At 44.5% G+C, this 15,807-nt stretch overlaps 1 protein-coding gene across 24 annotated transcripts in view; it reads right to left on the bottom strand.

Annotated features, from left to right (window-relative positions):
• The window catches only part of LOC119964463 (receptor-type tyrosine-protein phosphatase F-like), a 529,423-nt gene that overhangs the window by 151,830 nt on the left and 361,786 nt on the right, over nt 1–15,807 (bottom strand). For 11 of the 24 annotated variants that reach the window (XM_038793980.1, XM_038793993.1, XM_038793982.1 and 8 more), the window contains 4 exons: nt 13,151–13,177; nt 9,660–9,777; nt 4,947–5,525; nt 2,658–2,755 (listed from right to left, as the gene is read on the bottom strand). In XM_038793980.1, coding sequence (XP_038649908.1) covers nt 2,658–2,755; nt 4,947–5,525; nt 9,660–9,777; nt 13,151–13,177 — 822 coding nt within the window. The remainder of the gene's footprint in view (nt 1–2,657; nt 2,756–4,946; nt 5,526–9,659; nt 9,778–13,150; nt 13,178–15,807) is intronic. The other 13 variants (XM_038793985.1, XM_038793989.1, XM_038793994.1 and 10 more) reach the window with 3 other exon arrangements.

Here is a 15,807-nt window from a genome sequence, read left to right as displayed (position 1 = left end):
ACATTCTCCCCATGTTGGCGTTGGTCTCACCCCCACAACCCAAAGATGTGCAGGGCAGGTGGATTGGCCACACTAAATTGCCCCTTAATTAGAAAAAAATTTCTAATTTAGTTAGAATTTATTTTTTTTAAAGTGTGCAATATAAACGGGGAGCAGAGTATGTTGCAGCCTTTTAATAAAAGATCGCCGGACTGCAAGATAAATTGAGCAGTTTGTTACCATCTACAATTACTTTATTGCAGTTTCACAACTAAACCAATGTATTCGGTTACAACGTGAAATGCAATTTATTATGCTGATTGCATGGTTTAAAAGTTTTATCTACCACTTTCCTTCCTAGGCAGCTGGTAAAAAATATTAGATCATCATTCTTATAGAGTGTCCTGGATGTAACCCATTGCTCAAAAAGTTATTTTCTTGGGACTCACCATGCATTATCGGATGGCAATAGTAACTGAGTTTCTAAGTCTGATAGCTGAAACCCCATCCAAAGTTCAAATCAACCTAGAAAATATGGACAGGAGTCGCCCATTCGGCCCTACGAACCTGCTCCGTCATTCACTATGATCATAGCTCATCATCCAACTAAGTAACCTGTTCCTGATTTTCCCCCTGTATCTGTGGACCTCTTTAGCCCCATAAGCTACATCTAATTCCATCTTGAAAACAATACAATGTTTTGGCCTCAACTACTTTTTGTGGTAGTGATTTCCACAGGCTCACCACTCTCTGGGTGAAGAGATTTCTCCTCATCTTAGTCCAAAACTTTTATCCCTTATCCTTTGATTGTGACCTGGGGCGGCATTCTCCCCTACCCGGCGTGACGGAGGGTCCCGGAGTAGGGGAGTGGCGCCAACCACTCAGGGGTCGGGCCTCCCTAAAGGTGGGGAATTCTCCCCACCTTTGGGGGCCAGCCCCGCGCCGGAGCGGTTGGCACCAGAAGACTGGCGCAAAAAACCGGCGCCCCCGGCAGCGGGGCTGGCCGAAAGGCTTTCGTCGGCCGGCGCATGCGCGATGTGGGGGTCTCTTCCGCTTCCGCCATGGCGGAGGCCGTGGCGGCCGCAGAGGAGAAATAGTGCACCAGGGCACCGGCCCGGAGTCTGAGCAGGGGGCCCCGATCGTGGGCCAGGCCACCGTGGGGGCACCCCCCGGGTTTCGATCGCCCCCCGCACCCCCCCCCCCAGGACCCCGGGGCCCGCTCGCGCCGCTGATCCCGCCGTTCCAGAGGTGGTTCAAACCTCGGCGGCGGGAGAGGCCTCCCAGCGGCGGGACTTCGGCCCATCCGGGCCGGAGAATCACCGCAGGGGCCTCTCCGATCGGAGTGGTGAGATTCCCGCCACCGATACTTCCCGGGTGGCGGAGAATCTCTGCCACGGCGGGGGTGGGATTTTCGGCGGCCCCAGGCGATTCTCCGACCCTGTTGGGGGTCGAGGATTTCGCCCCAGATTCTGGACTACCCTGCCTTCGGAAAAATCCTTCCTCCATCAACCCTGTCTAGTCCTCTTTCGATGAGATCACCCCCATATTCTTCGAAACCACAGCGAATATAATCCTAACCGACTCAATCTCTCCTCATATGTCAGTCTCACCATTCCTGGAATCAGTCTGGTAAACCTTCGCTGCACTCCCTCTACATAAAGTGTAGGAGATCAAAACTGCTCATAATATGCCAGGTGTGGTCTCACCAAGGCTCTGTATAATTGCAGCAAGACATCCCTGCTCTTGTACTCTAATCTTCTCCCTATGAAGGCCAACATACCATTTGCCTTTTTTACTGCCTGTTGCACTTGTGTGCTAACTTTCAGCGACTGGTGTACAAGGACACCTAGGTATTGTTGCGCATTCCCCTCGCTCAATCTTTCGCCTTTCAGATAATAATCTGCCTTGCTGTTTTTGCTACCAAAGTGGATAATTTCACATTTATCCACATTATACTTTATCTGCCATCCATTTGCCCACTCAATCAACTTGTCCAAATCACACTAAAAAATCTCTGCATTCTCCTCACAGCTCACCGTCCCACCCAGTTTTACAGTTACTGTGCAGAAGGAGGCCATTCGGCTTATCGAATCTGCACTGACCCTTGGAAAGAGCACCCACACCTCCACCGTAATCCCACCCGCCTAACTTTTTAGGACACTAAGGGCAATTTAGCGTAGCCAATCCACCTAACCTGCACTTCTTTGGACTGTGGGAGGAAACCAGAGCACCGGCGGAGGAAACCCACGCAGACACGGGGAGAATGTGCAGGCTCTGCACAGACAGTGACCCAAGCCGGGAATCGAACCTGGGACACTGGAGCAGTGGAGCAACTGTGTTACCCACTGTGCTACCGTGGTGCCCAAATGTCATCTGCAAATTTGGAGATATTACATATAGTTCCCTCATCTAAATCATGAATATATACTGTGAATAGCTAGGATCCTGGCATTGATGCCTGTGATACCCACTAGTCACTTCCTGCCATTTGTAATGTTCTTCTGAATAGTGCATTTTTAAGCTCACCCTCACAAATAAGACAAAGTCAAGGAATTCCCAATATGAAATTTGAATGAGCTTGAATGGAGATAGCAATTGTGTGATTTATGAGAGATGGAAATAATTCTTCCAGCTGTGAGCATGCTAATCAAACTTTCAGGCTACAATGTTAAACCAACCTTAAAAGACACTCCTGGCTTGTATGTCTCTGGTACTTCCCAGCTCAGCAGCACTGATGTCTTCATCACTGCCTTCACCCGAAAATTCTTAGCAAACACTAAGGAAAATGTCAAAAGTATCACTTGTATTGAAAACAAAAATAGATTTTCCAGAATATGGCACCTGCAAGAACACTGTTGAGGCAAATGCTACATTACTAGCATGGTTTTGGTATGGCTCTAGGCTGTACAGTGACAAGAAGTGTCATTATTCATTCCTAAGTGCAAGCTCCACTGTATTGAATGAAGACTGTAGGGCTTGGTTTGTTCTACCCTGCATAACATATCAGATGTGAACGAGGAGGCAGGCAAATTTATTCTTTGGCTTTCACGGGTATCACTTTTAGTTGAAAATAGGAGAAGTCGATGTAGCAGCACAGGAAACTGTGAAATTTTACTATTCTTCTTGGCATTCATTCAAGTTTGGTTGTGATTGGAAACTTCGCACTCTGGAGGGTACATGAGCAAACTAATTCCTCCCAACTATTCTATACAAAAGTCTAAAGCCAGAGATCTAAATAAATAAAAGGATGCTACACAAAAATAACATGCAATAAAGACAAATCAATAGTGAAATATGTAGTAAAAATAGAAAATGCCAGATAAGTTCAGCTGTCTGGTAGCATGTGGAGAGAGAAACAGAGTTAACATTTCGAGACCATATGATCCCAGAAGGGTCATATGGACCCAAAACGCTAACTCTATTTTTCCCTCTCCACAGATGTTGTCAGGCTGGCTGAGATTATAAAGATGATGATAAAGATTATCCAGTATTTTCTTTTGTCATTTCAGATTTCCAGTATCCGCAGTAGTTTGCTTTCATTTGAGTGAAATAAACATGTTGGCATACTTGATAAAAGCAAATTACTGCGGATGCTAGAATCTAATGCGAAAGAGAAAATGCTGGAAAATCTCAGCAGGTCTGGCTGCATCTGTAGGGAGAGAAAAGAGCTAATGTTAACGTTTTGAGTCCGATGACTCTTTGTCAAAGCTAACAGACAGAGAATGTAGGAATTATTTATACTATGGAGTGAGAATGAAAGATGAGTCATAGCCACAGAAACCCAGGAAAACCGGGTGCTAATGGCCACAGAAACCAAGGGGAAAGAGTGCTCATGGCAGTCCCCAGAGAGAACAAAAGATGTGAAAGGCCAAACAGCAGAGTAACTAACATCAGAGGGTGAACTGTAGATGTGGGGGGAGGGGAAACAAAGAGGAGAAAGGGTAAGAAAAGGTGGATAAGATGGGGGTGGGTTTAAATATATATTAAGAAAGACAAGAGAGAAAGAAATGGTAAAAAAGTTAAAATGAAATGGGATGAAAACAAATGGGTCGAGGTGGAGTACAGCTAATCATCTTGAAGTTGTTAAATTCGATGTTGAGACCGGAAGGCTGTAGCGTGAACTAACCGGAAGATGAGATGTTGTTCCTCCAGTTTGCGTTGAGCTTCACTGGAACATTGCAGCAGGCCAGAACATGTGGGCATGGGAGGAGGGTCTTTTGTTAAAATTGCAAGCAACAGGAAGGTCAGGGTCCTGAATGCGCCAAATGCAGACTGACTGATTGCTTGGCTGAGCATCTTCGGTGTGTGCGCATTCAGGACCCTGACCTTCCTGTTGCTCGCCATTTTAACAAAAGACCCTCAGTAACAAAACCTCAAGAGGAGTGCATTAATCAGTAACAAAAGAGGAGTGAATTAAACCTAAAGTTTCAGGGATCGAGTTGGATAGTAAAACAGTCTGGAGCCCAAGCAATTTCAATGCTGTCCTCTGGCCTGTTTTGACTATAGTAACCTGTGACAGCATGTCAGAGAGATGCTCTGAGTAGCGTGGGGAGGGAAGCGAACATTAAAAATGCTCCTGGCAACTTGATACAACACCTGACAGATCCAGTAAGACCTATACTAGCTCACAGCCCTACTGGGTCTGCCCAAAAGATCATCAATTTTAGAGGTAAAAATGGGTTTCCCATTATAGTTTGAGTTTTTCGTGGCCTTGCTTCACCTGCACACTGGAAATGTGTGGCTTTGCTGCACCTTTGTAAGTGCAGCCGGTAAAGGACCCCAGCCCAGTGGCTTGAGGCACAGTTCACATTGCATCTGGCCAGGTGTCACACTCAAAGATGCTTCCAGCAATGGAGGAACGACCCTGGAATTTGGGCTCGTTGCTGACCATCATTCACTCAAGTGCCAAAATCATCACTTAATATGGAAATGCCACTCAAGGTCTTGTTATTTTCAAAACTTCTTACCTTGGTCAACTGGCATGGTACGGGATTGAATACTAGGACTGTATGGACCATGCCCTTTGGAAGTGTGAGCTCTCACTCGGATGTCATAAGTGGTATCTGGTTTCAGACTGCTCAAAGTTATTTGAGTTTCATTAGTAGTATTGGTGAGGTCCTTTTGACTGTTGATATCACGGAACAACACTGTGTAGAGGATCATCTTCCCATTTCTCTCTGCCACAACTGGTGGGTCCCATGAAAGCTCAGTGGTGGACGTTGTAAGTCCCACAACACGCAGATTTTGTGGGAACCCACTTGGTACATCTTCCTGGGTTACAATTCTTTTCACCGTGTCCTCACCGAATCCAGCTTTGTTTCTGGCACTCAGCCTGAAGAAGTATGTGGCCCCCTTGTGTAGGTTTACAACGGTGTAATGATTATCATTCTTACTAAGTTCAATGATGTTGGGTTTGTCTTCATCGCTCCGGCTGTACTGCAGTCGGAAACCGAGAAGATCATCCACCATTTGTGGTGGTGGCTGCCACTGAATGAGCGCTGTGCTCATATGAGTGACACTGATAACCATTGCAGGCATGCCTGGAACTGAAGAACAAAACAGACAATAGTGAGCTAATGAGTACACCTTCATCTAGCTCAAACCAATGGGAATTAGTTCCAAACTAATTAAACATCTCAAAAACCAATGAATCAGGCAAAAATGAAAGCTAAGGTGAATCTAAATCACACATTACTGATGGTTTAGCACTAGGGCGCGATTCTCCGCTGCCCACGACGGGTCGAAAAATAGCGGGAGGGCGTCCCCGACATTTTTCACGCCCTCCCGCTATTCTCCCCCCCCCCCCCCACGCCCGCCCCACGACACGTATCGCTGCTCCCCGTTTTTTACGGCGAACAGCGATTCTCCCCAGTCCGATGGGCCGAGTTCCCAGGCCTTTACGACCGTTTTTACGGCAGCAAACACACCTGCTTGCTGCCGTCGTAAAAACGGCCGCAACATACCTGTTCTGGGCATCCAGGGCCCCGATTGGCACGGCAGTACCACGGCCGTGCCAAGGAGGACATGGGCCCGCGATCGGTGGCCACTCTTTCTCCCTCCGCCACCCTGCAGGATCAGTCCGCGGGGCGGTCGAGGGAGATGACGGCCCCGAACATGTGCGGGTTGGAGCCATCCAACCCGCGCATGCGCGGCTGACGTCATCGTGCGCGTCAGCCGGCATGACGCTTGGCGCGCGGACTTAGCGACGGAGGCTGCCGTGAAACTGGCCAGTTTCACGGCAGCCTTTACGATTCGCCGCATTTGCGGAGAATCGCGCCCTTAGTTTTTCTTCCTCCCTCACTTTACTGGTAAAATTATATATTCTATATATTCTGAATTAATTGACATGTAGTCTTTCTATTCCTAGTCTAATTGTAGCAAATATCAATAGAATTAATTTATTTAAACTCTGCAATGGCCAAGCCGGCAAAGATATTTCACTAACCCATAAAGATGAGGAAGTGCCAGGTTTGATTATTCTTATCCATTTTGTACCATTACTGATGAAGTCTCTTTGTGGCTAAACTTAAATAAAAGTCCTATTATAACATTACCAGTTCTACATAACCTCCTATTCACCACTACAGGTGGCAATAACCCTAATCACTTACTTAGTTCTTCACAAGGAATCCTACTATGCTGTCATACCTGGTGAAGCATAGGACTAACAGGGTCTTGGTGCAATTTAACAATTCCTCCTGCATTATACTGTATGAACAACTTTCAATTACTTCCCTACATGAAAGCATCTGGTACATTCTCATTGTACAAGTAAATTATTTTCTTTGGTATTAAAGTGCAGCACGGTAGCATTGTGGATAGCACAATCGCTTCACAGCCCCAGGGTCCCAGGTTCGATTCCGGCTTGGGTCACTGTCTGTGCGGAGTCTGCACATCCTCCCCGTGTGTGTGTGGGTTTCCTCCGGGTGCTCCGGTTTCCTCCCGCAGTCCAAAGATGTGCAGGTTAGGTGGATTGGCCATGCTAAATTGCCCTTAGTGTCCAAAATTGCCCTTAGTGTTGGGTGGGGTTACTGGGCTATGGGGATAGGGTGGAGTTGTTGACCTTAGGTAGGGTGCTCTTTCGAAGAGCCGGTGCAGACTCGATGGGCTGAATGGCCTCCTTCTGCACTGTAAATTCTATGATTTTCTAATTTACTAATGTTATTATTGGAAATGTAAACTATTTAAATGTAATAAAAACAGAAAGTGCTGAAATAACTAAGGAGGGCTGGCAGCATCTGAGAAGAGAGAAACGGAGTTAACATTTCGAGTTCAAAATGACTTTCTTGGAACTGAGAGGTGATAAATATTATACTGTTGAAAAAATGGGGGAGTGGGGGGCTGGTGGTGGTGTAGTGTCAGGTGAAATAAAAGGGGAGATCAGGGATAGGTTAGAGGGCAGAAGGAGTTTAATGGAAAAATGTTGTGGAACACAACGCATTGGGAGTGGTAATGAAGATGCAAAGCATTGGCCCAGAGCAGTTGTTCATAGCAGGATAAAGTTCAGTGCTGCCTGAAATCAAAATAGCAGAACATACATAGAAATATGCATAGTAAATAGAAGCAGGAGAAGGCCATTGAGCTCTTCGAGCCTGCTCCGTCATTCATTATGATCATGGCTGATCAAGTTTGATGCCCTAATCATGCCTTCCCCCCCATATTCCTTGATTCCGTTAGCTCCAAGAGCTATATCGAATGTATAGGGCGGAATTCTCCGCAAGGCCCGACGCCGTCGTGAAACCCGGAGAGGTTCACGACAGCGTCGGAAGCCTCTCCCGGCCCCCTATTCTCCCCTCCCCGGGGGGGGGGGGGATAGGATGGCCGTACGGGAAACTCGGCCGCCGGGCCATGTCCCTGGCGCCAAGAATGATGCGGCGGTGGTGCCTATTGGACGTCAGCCGCGCATGCGCGGGTTGGGCAGCTCAAACCCGCGCATGCGCGGTTGCCGTCTTTCCCCTCAGCTGCCCCGCAAGACGTGGCGGCTTGATCTTGCAGGTCGGCGGAGGCGAAAGAGTGCGTCCCCTTGAGACGCCGGCCCGACGATTGGTGGGCACCGATCGCGGGCATGTCCCTTCCCGAGCACGGTCGTGGTGCTCGATCCCCGATCCGCTCCCCACAGGCCCCACACTTACCTGGCGCACCATGTTCACGATGGCAGCGACCAGGTGTGGTTGCCGCCGTCGTGAACAGGTCGGGAACGGCAGGCCGCTCGGCCCATTCGGGCCGGAGAAAAACGGCGGGTGAAAAACGGCGGCCCGCGTTTCTCCGAGCGGCGTGTCGCAAAACCGGACACGCCATTTTGGGGGGGGATGGGAGAATAGTCGGAGGTGCGGGAGCGGACCTCCCGCTATTCTCCCACCCATCGTGGTTGCGGAGAATCGCGCCCATAATGTTACATATTATAGTAAAATAAAGTTTAGTGCTGTGTGAAGCAAAAACATGAAAACAAAATAACTGTAACACCTCTCCCTGCCCCAAGTGACAGTCTGTATCTTGTTCTAATGTTTTTACTTTCAGATAGCGCTGACCTTTACTCTATTAACACATTTTGATATTTCATTTTCAGACAGCACTGACCTTTATTCTGCTATGAGCACATACTCTGGATCAATGTTTTGTGTATTTTATACTATCCTTACCACTCCCTTTGCCTTATGTTACATAATATCTTTGTCATTTAATCTCCCCACTCTCTAACCTATCGCTGACCTTCTCTTTCGTTCCACCTGACACTCCCTTTTTTTCAACAGCATAACACAAACACATTCTTCTTTGTAACTGAAGAGAGGTAGAAGTCATACTGGATTCGAAACAATGGGCTGAATTCTCTGTTCCTGAGGCTAAGTGCCGGCGCAAACGGAGAATCTCTGGGAGTTTCACAAGAGGAAAATTGACACGAATCCTGTGAGGGGCTAGCACTGGCACTGCATGAAACGCCCGCGAATCATGCCGAAAACAGCCAGAGAATCGTTGGGTCCCGGGCCGCGTGTGCACAGGGCTGATGACCTGCACTGGTCATGCCGTAAAACATGGCGCCGGCCATGCTCGAACCCTAATCCGACAACCGCAATCCCATAGTCCATCCCCCCCACCAGTCCTCACAGCTTTAGCAGAAGCCCCCCCCCCCCCCCCCCCCCCCTCCCCCTTCCCGGCCAGCAGCACGGATCCCGGATGAGTGTGGCGCTGCTAGACACTGTCCGCCGCCAGCACGCCGGGTACCCGATCGTTGGGCCCACACGTGGCCCATGCCGTCGGGAACTCGGCCCATCGGGAGCAGAGCAACATTGCGGCGCGATGATGCCGGTTTGGAAGGGGTGGAGCATAGTGGACTGCAGGTAAACCGGCACCTGCTCCGATTCCGGCGTCGGAATCTATTCAACCGCCCGATCGCTGATCACAATTTCGGCACCGGGCTTCGGGGAATTCAGCCCAATAACTCTGTTGTTTCTCTCTCCACTGATGCTGCCAGACCTATTGAGTTTTTCCAGCACTTCTATTTTTATTTCAGGTCTCCAGCATCTGCAGTATTTTGCTTAAATAAATTAATGTGCAATAGCTGGAGTGAGGATTTATATCAATACCAAGCCAAATTAAAAACGTTTCTTGAGAATTTGTCCTTTTTACCGGAAGAAACTCTAGAAGAAAAAAATTATGTCAAATATTATGTGACTCCAACTTACCAGTTCCTGAAGTAGTAACGAGCCTGGGTTTGCTACGAGCTCCATCACCTCTGGTGGTGTATGCTGCTACAGTAATGGAATATGTTGTTTCAGGCATCAGTCCCCCAATAATGGCTTCCTATTATTAAATGCATCAGAAGCAAATAATTTACAATATTAATCTATTCACACAGCACCCCAGCATTATAATATGCTGACAACAAACAATGATGTTAGAGCAGACAATTGGAATCCTGGCCAATGGGCTAAGCAAAAATGGCCTGATCATTACAGGCAAAGGGAGAAAACATGAATCAACATATTGTATTGAAAAGTGATGAGGATTCAGGATTTTGACAGTTTACTATGTTATCATGATATATATAGCTCATGGCTTTCATAAATGTGTCTTGCAACTGATTAAAAATGAGCATGGATTTAAATGTTTTATTACCTATGCTAAGAAAAATCAAAATGGTTTTAAATAATCTGTGACTCCAGAACATAGTAATAATTTAATTTAAAAGAATAACTAAATGCACATCCCAGGTCAAATTAATCACAAGCCATTGTGAGTTTATCATGTTTTCTACTGCATTTTGTTAGCATGAATGATTGCAATAAAATTTGCATCCTAGCTAATTAAACCAGGTGTATTATTTGTGTGTGTATTCCAGGTGAAACGACCAGATCTTCCAGCAGTCCTTGTCTGAACTGAAGTGCTGAGTTCAACAAACCACAGAAATTTCACATAAATTAATAACATAAATGGAATAATGCATTAAAATCAAATAAGATTAATTGGGGCAATAATTTGTAGAAATCATAAAGCAACACCAATGCACTGCAAACCACCATTTCCACACATGCATTCAGGTATCCACACTCTCGCCTTCATCTAAGCTCCTACAGTCAACTGTATATGGCCCTGATTCATCGAGGACAATTAGTAAAGATGTTCATTTTTGTACTAAAAGGAAACACCCAAAATGTCAGCCTTTTCTCCTCTGTGATACTGCTTCTCTTACAGTTGGAAAGGCTCATCTGTGGACAGATAAGCACTAAAATGATTCATAATTTACCAATTTAGTGTTCTGGTCACTAAACGGAATAACCAGATTGTTGGTTTGCTCTTTTTCAAAATAGGAAATGGGAATTTCTGTTGTTCCAAAATCATTCAAAATGTTTATTCTGTTTGGTAAGAAAATACATCACTTGGGGTGAAAAATTGCTGCTACATTATTCCACCAAATACACAACTGGGCTGGGAATATTGATTTGTGTTTCTTGTCCATAACAACTCACATAACTTCAGAGATTGGGATGTGAATTATTAATTTAAACAAGTGTGATTGGATTTTCCTCTTCCTAATGTGACTTCTATGGAGCCAGAAGTTATCCTAGTTGGAGATCATTCGGCATTCATGCTGACATCCCCAACAGGACAACTTTGACAAAGAGTCATTCAGACTCGAGACTTAGCTCTGTTCTCTCTCCACAGCTGCTGGCAGGCCTGCTGTGATTGTCCAGCATTTTCTGTTTTTGTTTCAGACTCCAAAATCCGCAGTAATTTGCTTTTATCCCAGCAGGATCATCAACAGGTGGAAGCTGCTGGTGACCCTTTACAAATATGGGAAGTGCAACAGTGCCCAGCGGGGCAAGAGCAGCATGAAAGGTGCTAAAAAGTCCAAAGGCTACAACTAAGGGATTAAACCAAGACCTTTTGCAGGGACAGAGTAAGGAGAATTTGGATTTGGGCAGTGAGGAGGCAATAGGTCTTACCACCCAATTTTCCATTACTATCGAGCTCATAGGATTTTGTCATCTAGTAACTTACTGTTTATAAATGAATGAAATTAATGAAGGAAAGTCAATCAGTTTGGAGAAGGGCATGTCCTCAAAAATATCCTCAGGCAAGGAGGCAGATATAAAAACAAGATAAGTCATACATTTGCTTACTGTCAGCACAGAGAATGGTAGTTCACTGTGGGCTTTGTTCTCTGTCACTGATCCTTTCCATTTTTTAAAATCACAAATCTTTCATGGCGTGTTAAGAACAAGACAGGTTGATCTTTATCAGGATTTGCTGCCCATATAGTCTGGAGAACTGCCCAGCTTAGTGATTCAACACTACTGGTTTACATAAACCAGTTCAGTACAAAACAAGTCTCACAAGCAACACATCACACGCAACATAGTGAAGAGAAGAAAAAGCACACATTGTGCCAGCACCATTGTAAAAGGCAGCAAAATGTAGATTTCAATCTACAAATAGAACATCCATTAGATTCTCCCAGCAAAGTTTATTTCTCATGCAACGGTCTAATTCAGAGAGCAGAGAAAGTTCAATACCAAATGGCATTGCAGGGATGTCAAAGAGAGGCAGTCAACAAAAGTGTACACTGCACTTTTCTATTTCCTTAATTTCCATCCAAAAACTCAACATCTGAATACTAGTCTACACTATTTTATTTTATTGTCACTACTTAACTCCAGAGGTAAACTGAACAATAATGAGCTGCAAACAAATGTACTTGTTTTCTAAGAATCCAGCAATGTGATTTTGTAGCGATTTGATAATAAAGTCAGGAATTGATCACAACTTGCATAAAATGGCTCTAACATTAAGTGTGAACTAGCTGAGAATTAATAGTTTTAGACAGGTGAATCTTTGTGATTCTTCCATTAAGTATTTCTATAGTCACAGAGTGACCTTCAGTTATAAGGACAAGTCAATAAACTGCAGCTTCCCTCATAACCAGGGGGTCCTGCTAAATGTACAATTTCACAATTTAGATGAACCGGAAGAGTTGTGATGTACCAGAACTCTATTTGCGAGTCATAAGCACTATTAGTGCTTGGACGATTGAAACCTTCGGAATTGCAACACTACAATTCTCCACTTGCGGGATTGCATTGTGAATAATTGCTCTCAATGAGCTTGGCAAAGGATTTGTAATTCCAATGATAGCCTAACCATAAATAGGAGATTCCTAAATCTCACCCCATTCCAATTGGTTTACATTATGGTAAACAGAAAATGTATGAGCAAACTGCACGACTGTCCAGATTGTTCTGGAAAAAAGACTGCCTTTTTTAAAATGCAAAACTGATTTCAGATTGGTTATGTCAGTCAGAACCGAAAAAAATCAAATTTGTTGAATTTTGTGAATCAATTAATTGATTAATCGAATAAAATCTGTATCTTACCAACACCTTGATCTCTAATGCTGTTCACCTTTAGCCCAGAGGCATCATGTTTTCCACAAGGAAAGGCAGAAGTTATCAATGCCATCACTTGTTTGGGCACAGAGCAATTTTGGCATCAAAGTTAAGGAATGTACTATCGCCTTACTTTAATAAACATACCAATTGTGTAAAGTACAGAGTATTCTTAAAGACCCTACACATTTCATCGCTATTTAAACCACATCTATTATATTCATCTTTGACATCCCTCTGATGACTTGATAGAAAGCCCATGCCCAGACTTGCACATGTTTATTACTCACATAGTCCTGGGTGTCCTCAGACTCCCACTGAATGGATGGGATGGGGAAAATAAAGACAATTAGAAAGAAGGGATTAGAGGGAAGACAATCTTGACTGGATTAGTAAGGATACATGCTAACTATGAATAGAAAAAAAAGAACATATTTTAAAATAGCAACTTTCAGACTGCACTGCACAGCAATTAGTATAGTTTATTATTTATTGCTTCAATCTCGAAGGTTCAGCCATCTGCATTCACAACGGTAATGTTTGGGACTTGCTCACATTAATACCTGCCGCTTACACTTTGTTTTAACAGTTACCTCTTATAGCACACAGCACTTGGCCAATTATTTAATGACTTCAGGTCATGTAATGCAAATTCAGAGATATAATACAGAAATAAAGTCTAAAAATTACACACGAACACGCGCATGCACACGCACAGTATAATATTAAACCTTTATACCAAATCCATATCTACAACAGCATACAATCACAATGTCCCAGACAACTTCAATTTATTTTCTGCTAATTTGGATTTATGCATATGGTTTATTCACATAATTTCACCGACATAAAATTATGTTCTGTTCTTGAAATTACAACATATATCACCATAAATACAAGAGGCATTAATCAGTTGAATCAATTCCCATCTCAAACACAATGAAATTTTAGCCTAGAACAAGAAAAATGCTCATTTGTATGCAACAGGAAATATGATTTTGGCAGAATGAAGTTCCTCAGTATGAGAATTAATGTCTGCTGCAAGACACCAAATTTAGATATATCTAATCTAAAGCTTTGCATCAGGACGAGTCACACCAGGTATACTGTCAAATAAGGGACAGGCAAAGCCAGTATTCATAGATTATTGGCTTTCTGCATTTGTTAGCAATAAAAACAAATTTATTGTTTGATGCACAATATATTTTCAAGTAATCAAGTGTAAAAAAAGTATTGATAAACTGCTAGTAACCATCAAGTTTTATAATCTTATGTAAATATAATTTCAATATAATTTCAGTGCAACATTCATAAGCAATAGAGAGAGTTGATAAAAAGGAGTGCAAGGATGTTACATATACGGATTAAGTGCCACATAATATGCTTATTTGGAAAACATAGATCTGTGGAGATAAAACATGCGGTAGCTTGTGATAGGCCAAGAAAAAGCAGAAAACAGTGGGGAATGGGTATTGTTCAAACTGGAGAGCACTGTTACGATCCCAGTTGGTGTTATAACTGAACGGGAAGATTCCAGAATGGAACCCCCTTCCCTCAAAAGATCATAACTTTAATATATTTTTAAATAAAATGTGGAGGAACAGAGTCACAGGACCGTTTTAACAAGAAAAAAACATTTATTAAATATGAAAAAATTGGATTCCGATACAATGCTCCTTTACTCCCCCCTATGACTGTAAGATTAACCTGGATTACAAAATACATCTTCAGCAATGGTCTCATTAACACACAAAGTGCCTTTTAAAAAACACATTTTATTGAAGGTATTTTAAATATAAATGACAAAAATACAAAAGCCAACCATGACAGCAGATAACAACCCACCCCCCAACATCACCCCCAACAACAGCCCCATTTCATCGCACTGCAACTCTAGTATCCGCCTCCCTTTCCCAATTTATCGGCCCCCCCAAACAAAAAGTAAACACCACTCCCCCTGCTTATGACTCAATGCTCCTTAAAGAAGTCAATAAAGAGTTTCCACCTCAAGGTGAACCCCTTCTCCACCCCCCCCCGAATGACGAACTTAATTTTTTCCGCCAAATCACACACCCAAGTCCCGCTTTTGGAGGTTCAGAGTCCTGCCAACACAGCAAAATCTGTCTCCGGGTTATCAGGGATGCAAAGGCAAAGACGTCGGCCTCTCTCCTCACCTGTACTCTCGGTTCCTACGACACTCCAAATATCGCCACCTCAGGACTCGGAGCTACCACTACCTCCAAAACCTTTGACATGATGTCCGAAAATCTCTTTCAAACCTCTCTCAACTTCGGATATGGCCAAAACAGATGCACATGGTTCACCGGCACCCTGCACACTGCACACACCAATCTTCCACCTCTGAGAAGAACCAACTCATCCTGGACACACCGTCATGTGAGCTCCATGCACCACCTTAAATTGGATAAGGCGCAGATAATTCCACACCCCGGCTCCCCAACGCCTGCCCCCCAACCCCTTCTCCCATTTGTGCCTGATCCCTTTACGGGAACACACTCCATCTTCATCAGCGACCCATACATGTCCACAACCCTGGCCTCCCTAATTTTATTCCCGGACAGAAGCTTATCCTCCAGTGCCAGGGGCAGTAGCTCCGGAAAGCATGATACCTTCTTCCTAATAACCTGCAGATACCTGAACTTAATCCCCTTTGGTAACTGGTACGTCTCCTCGAGGTCTTCCACTTCTGTGAACTTTTCTCCCATGAACAAATCCCTAAAAGTACTCTCTCCCCCACCTGCCGCCACCCCCGGAACCTCTCAACCAATCCCATCGGCACAAAGCTATGATTGTCGCAAAACGGCGCCCACAGCGACATGGCTGCCAATCCAAAGTGCTATCTTCACCGGTTCCAAACCTTCAAGTGCTGATACCACCACCGGTTCGGGGAGTACCGAACCGGTGAGAATGGAAGGGGCGCCAACAA

The sequence above is a fragment of the Scyliorhinus canicula genome, chromosome 4, assembly GCF_902713615.1.
Source record: "Scyliorhinus canicula chromosome 4, sScyCan1.1, whole genome shotgun sequence".
NCBI lineage: Eukaryota > Metazoa > Chordata > Chondrichthyes > Carcharhiniformes > Scyliorhinidae > Scyliorhinus > Scyliorhinus canicula.
Note: the sequence above shows the minus strand (reverse complement) of the source record. Positions and strands in the feature narration are given on the sequence as shown.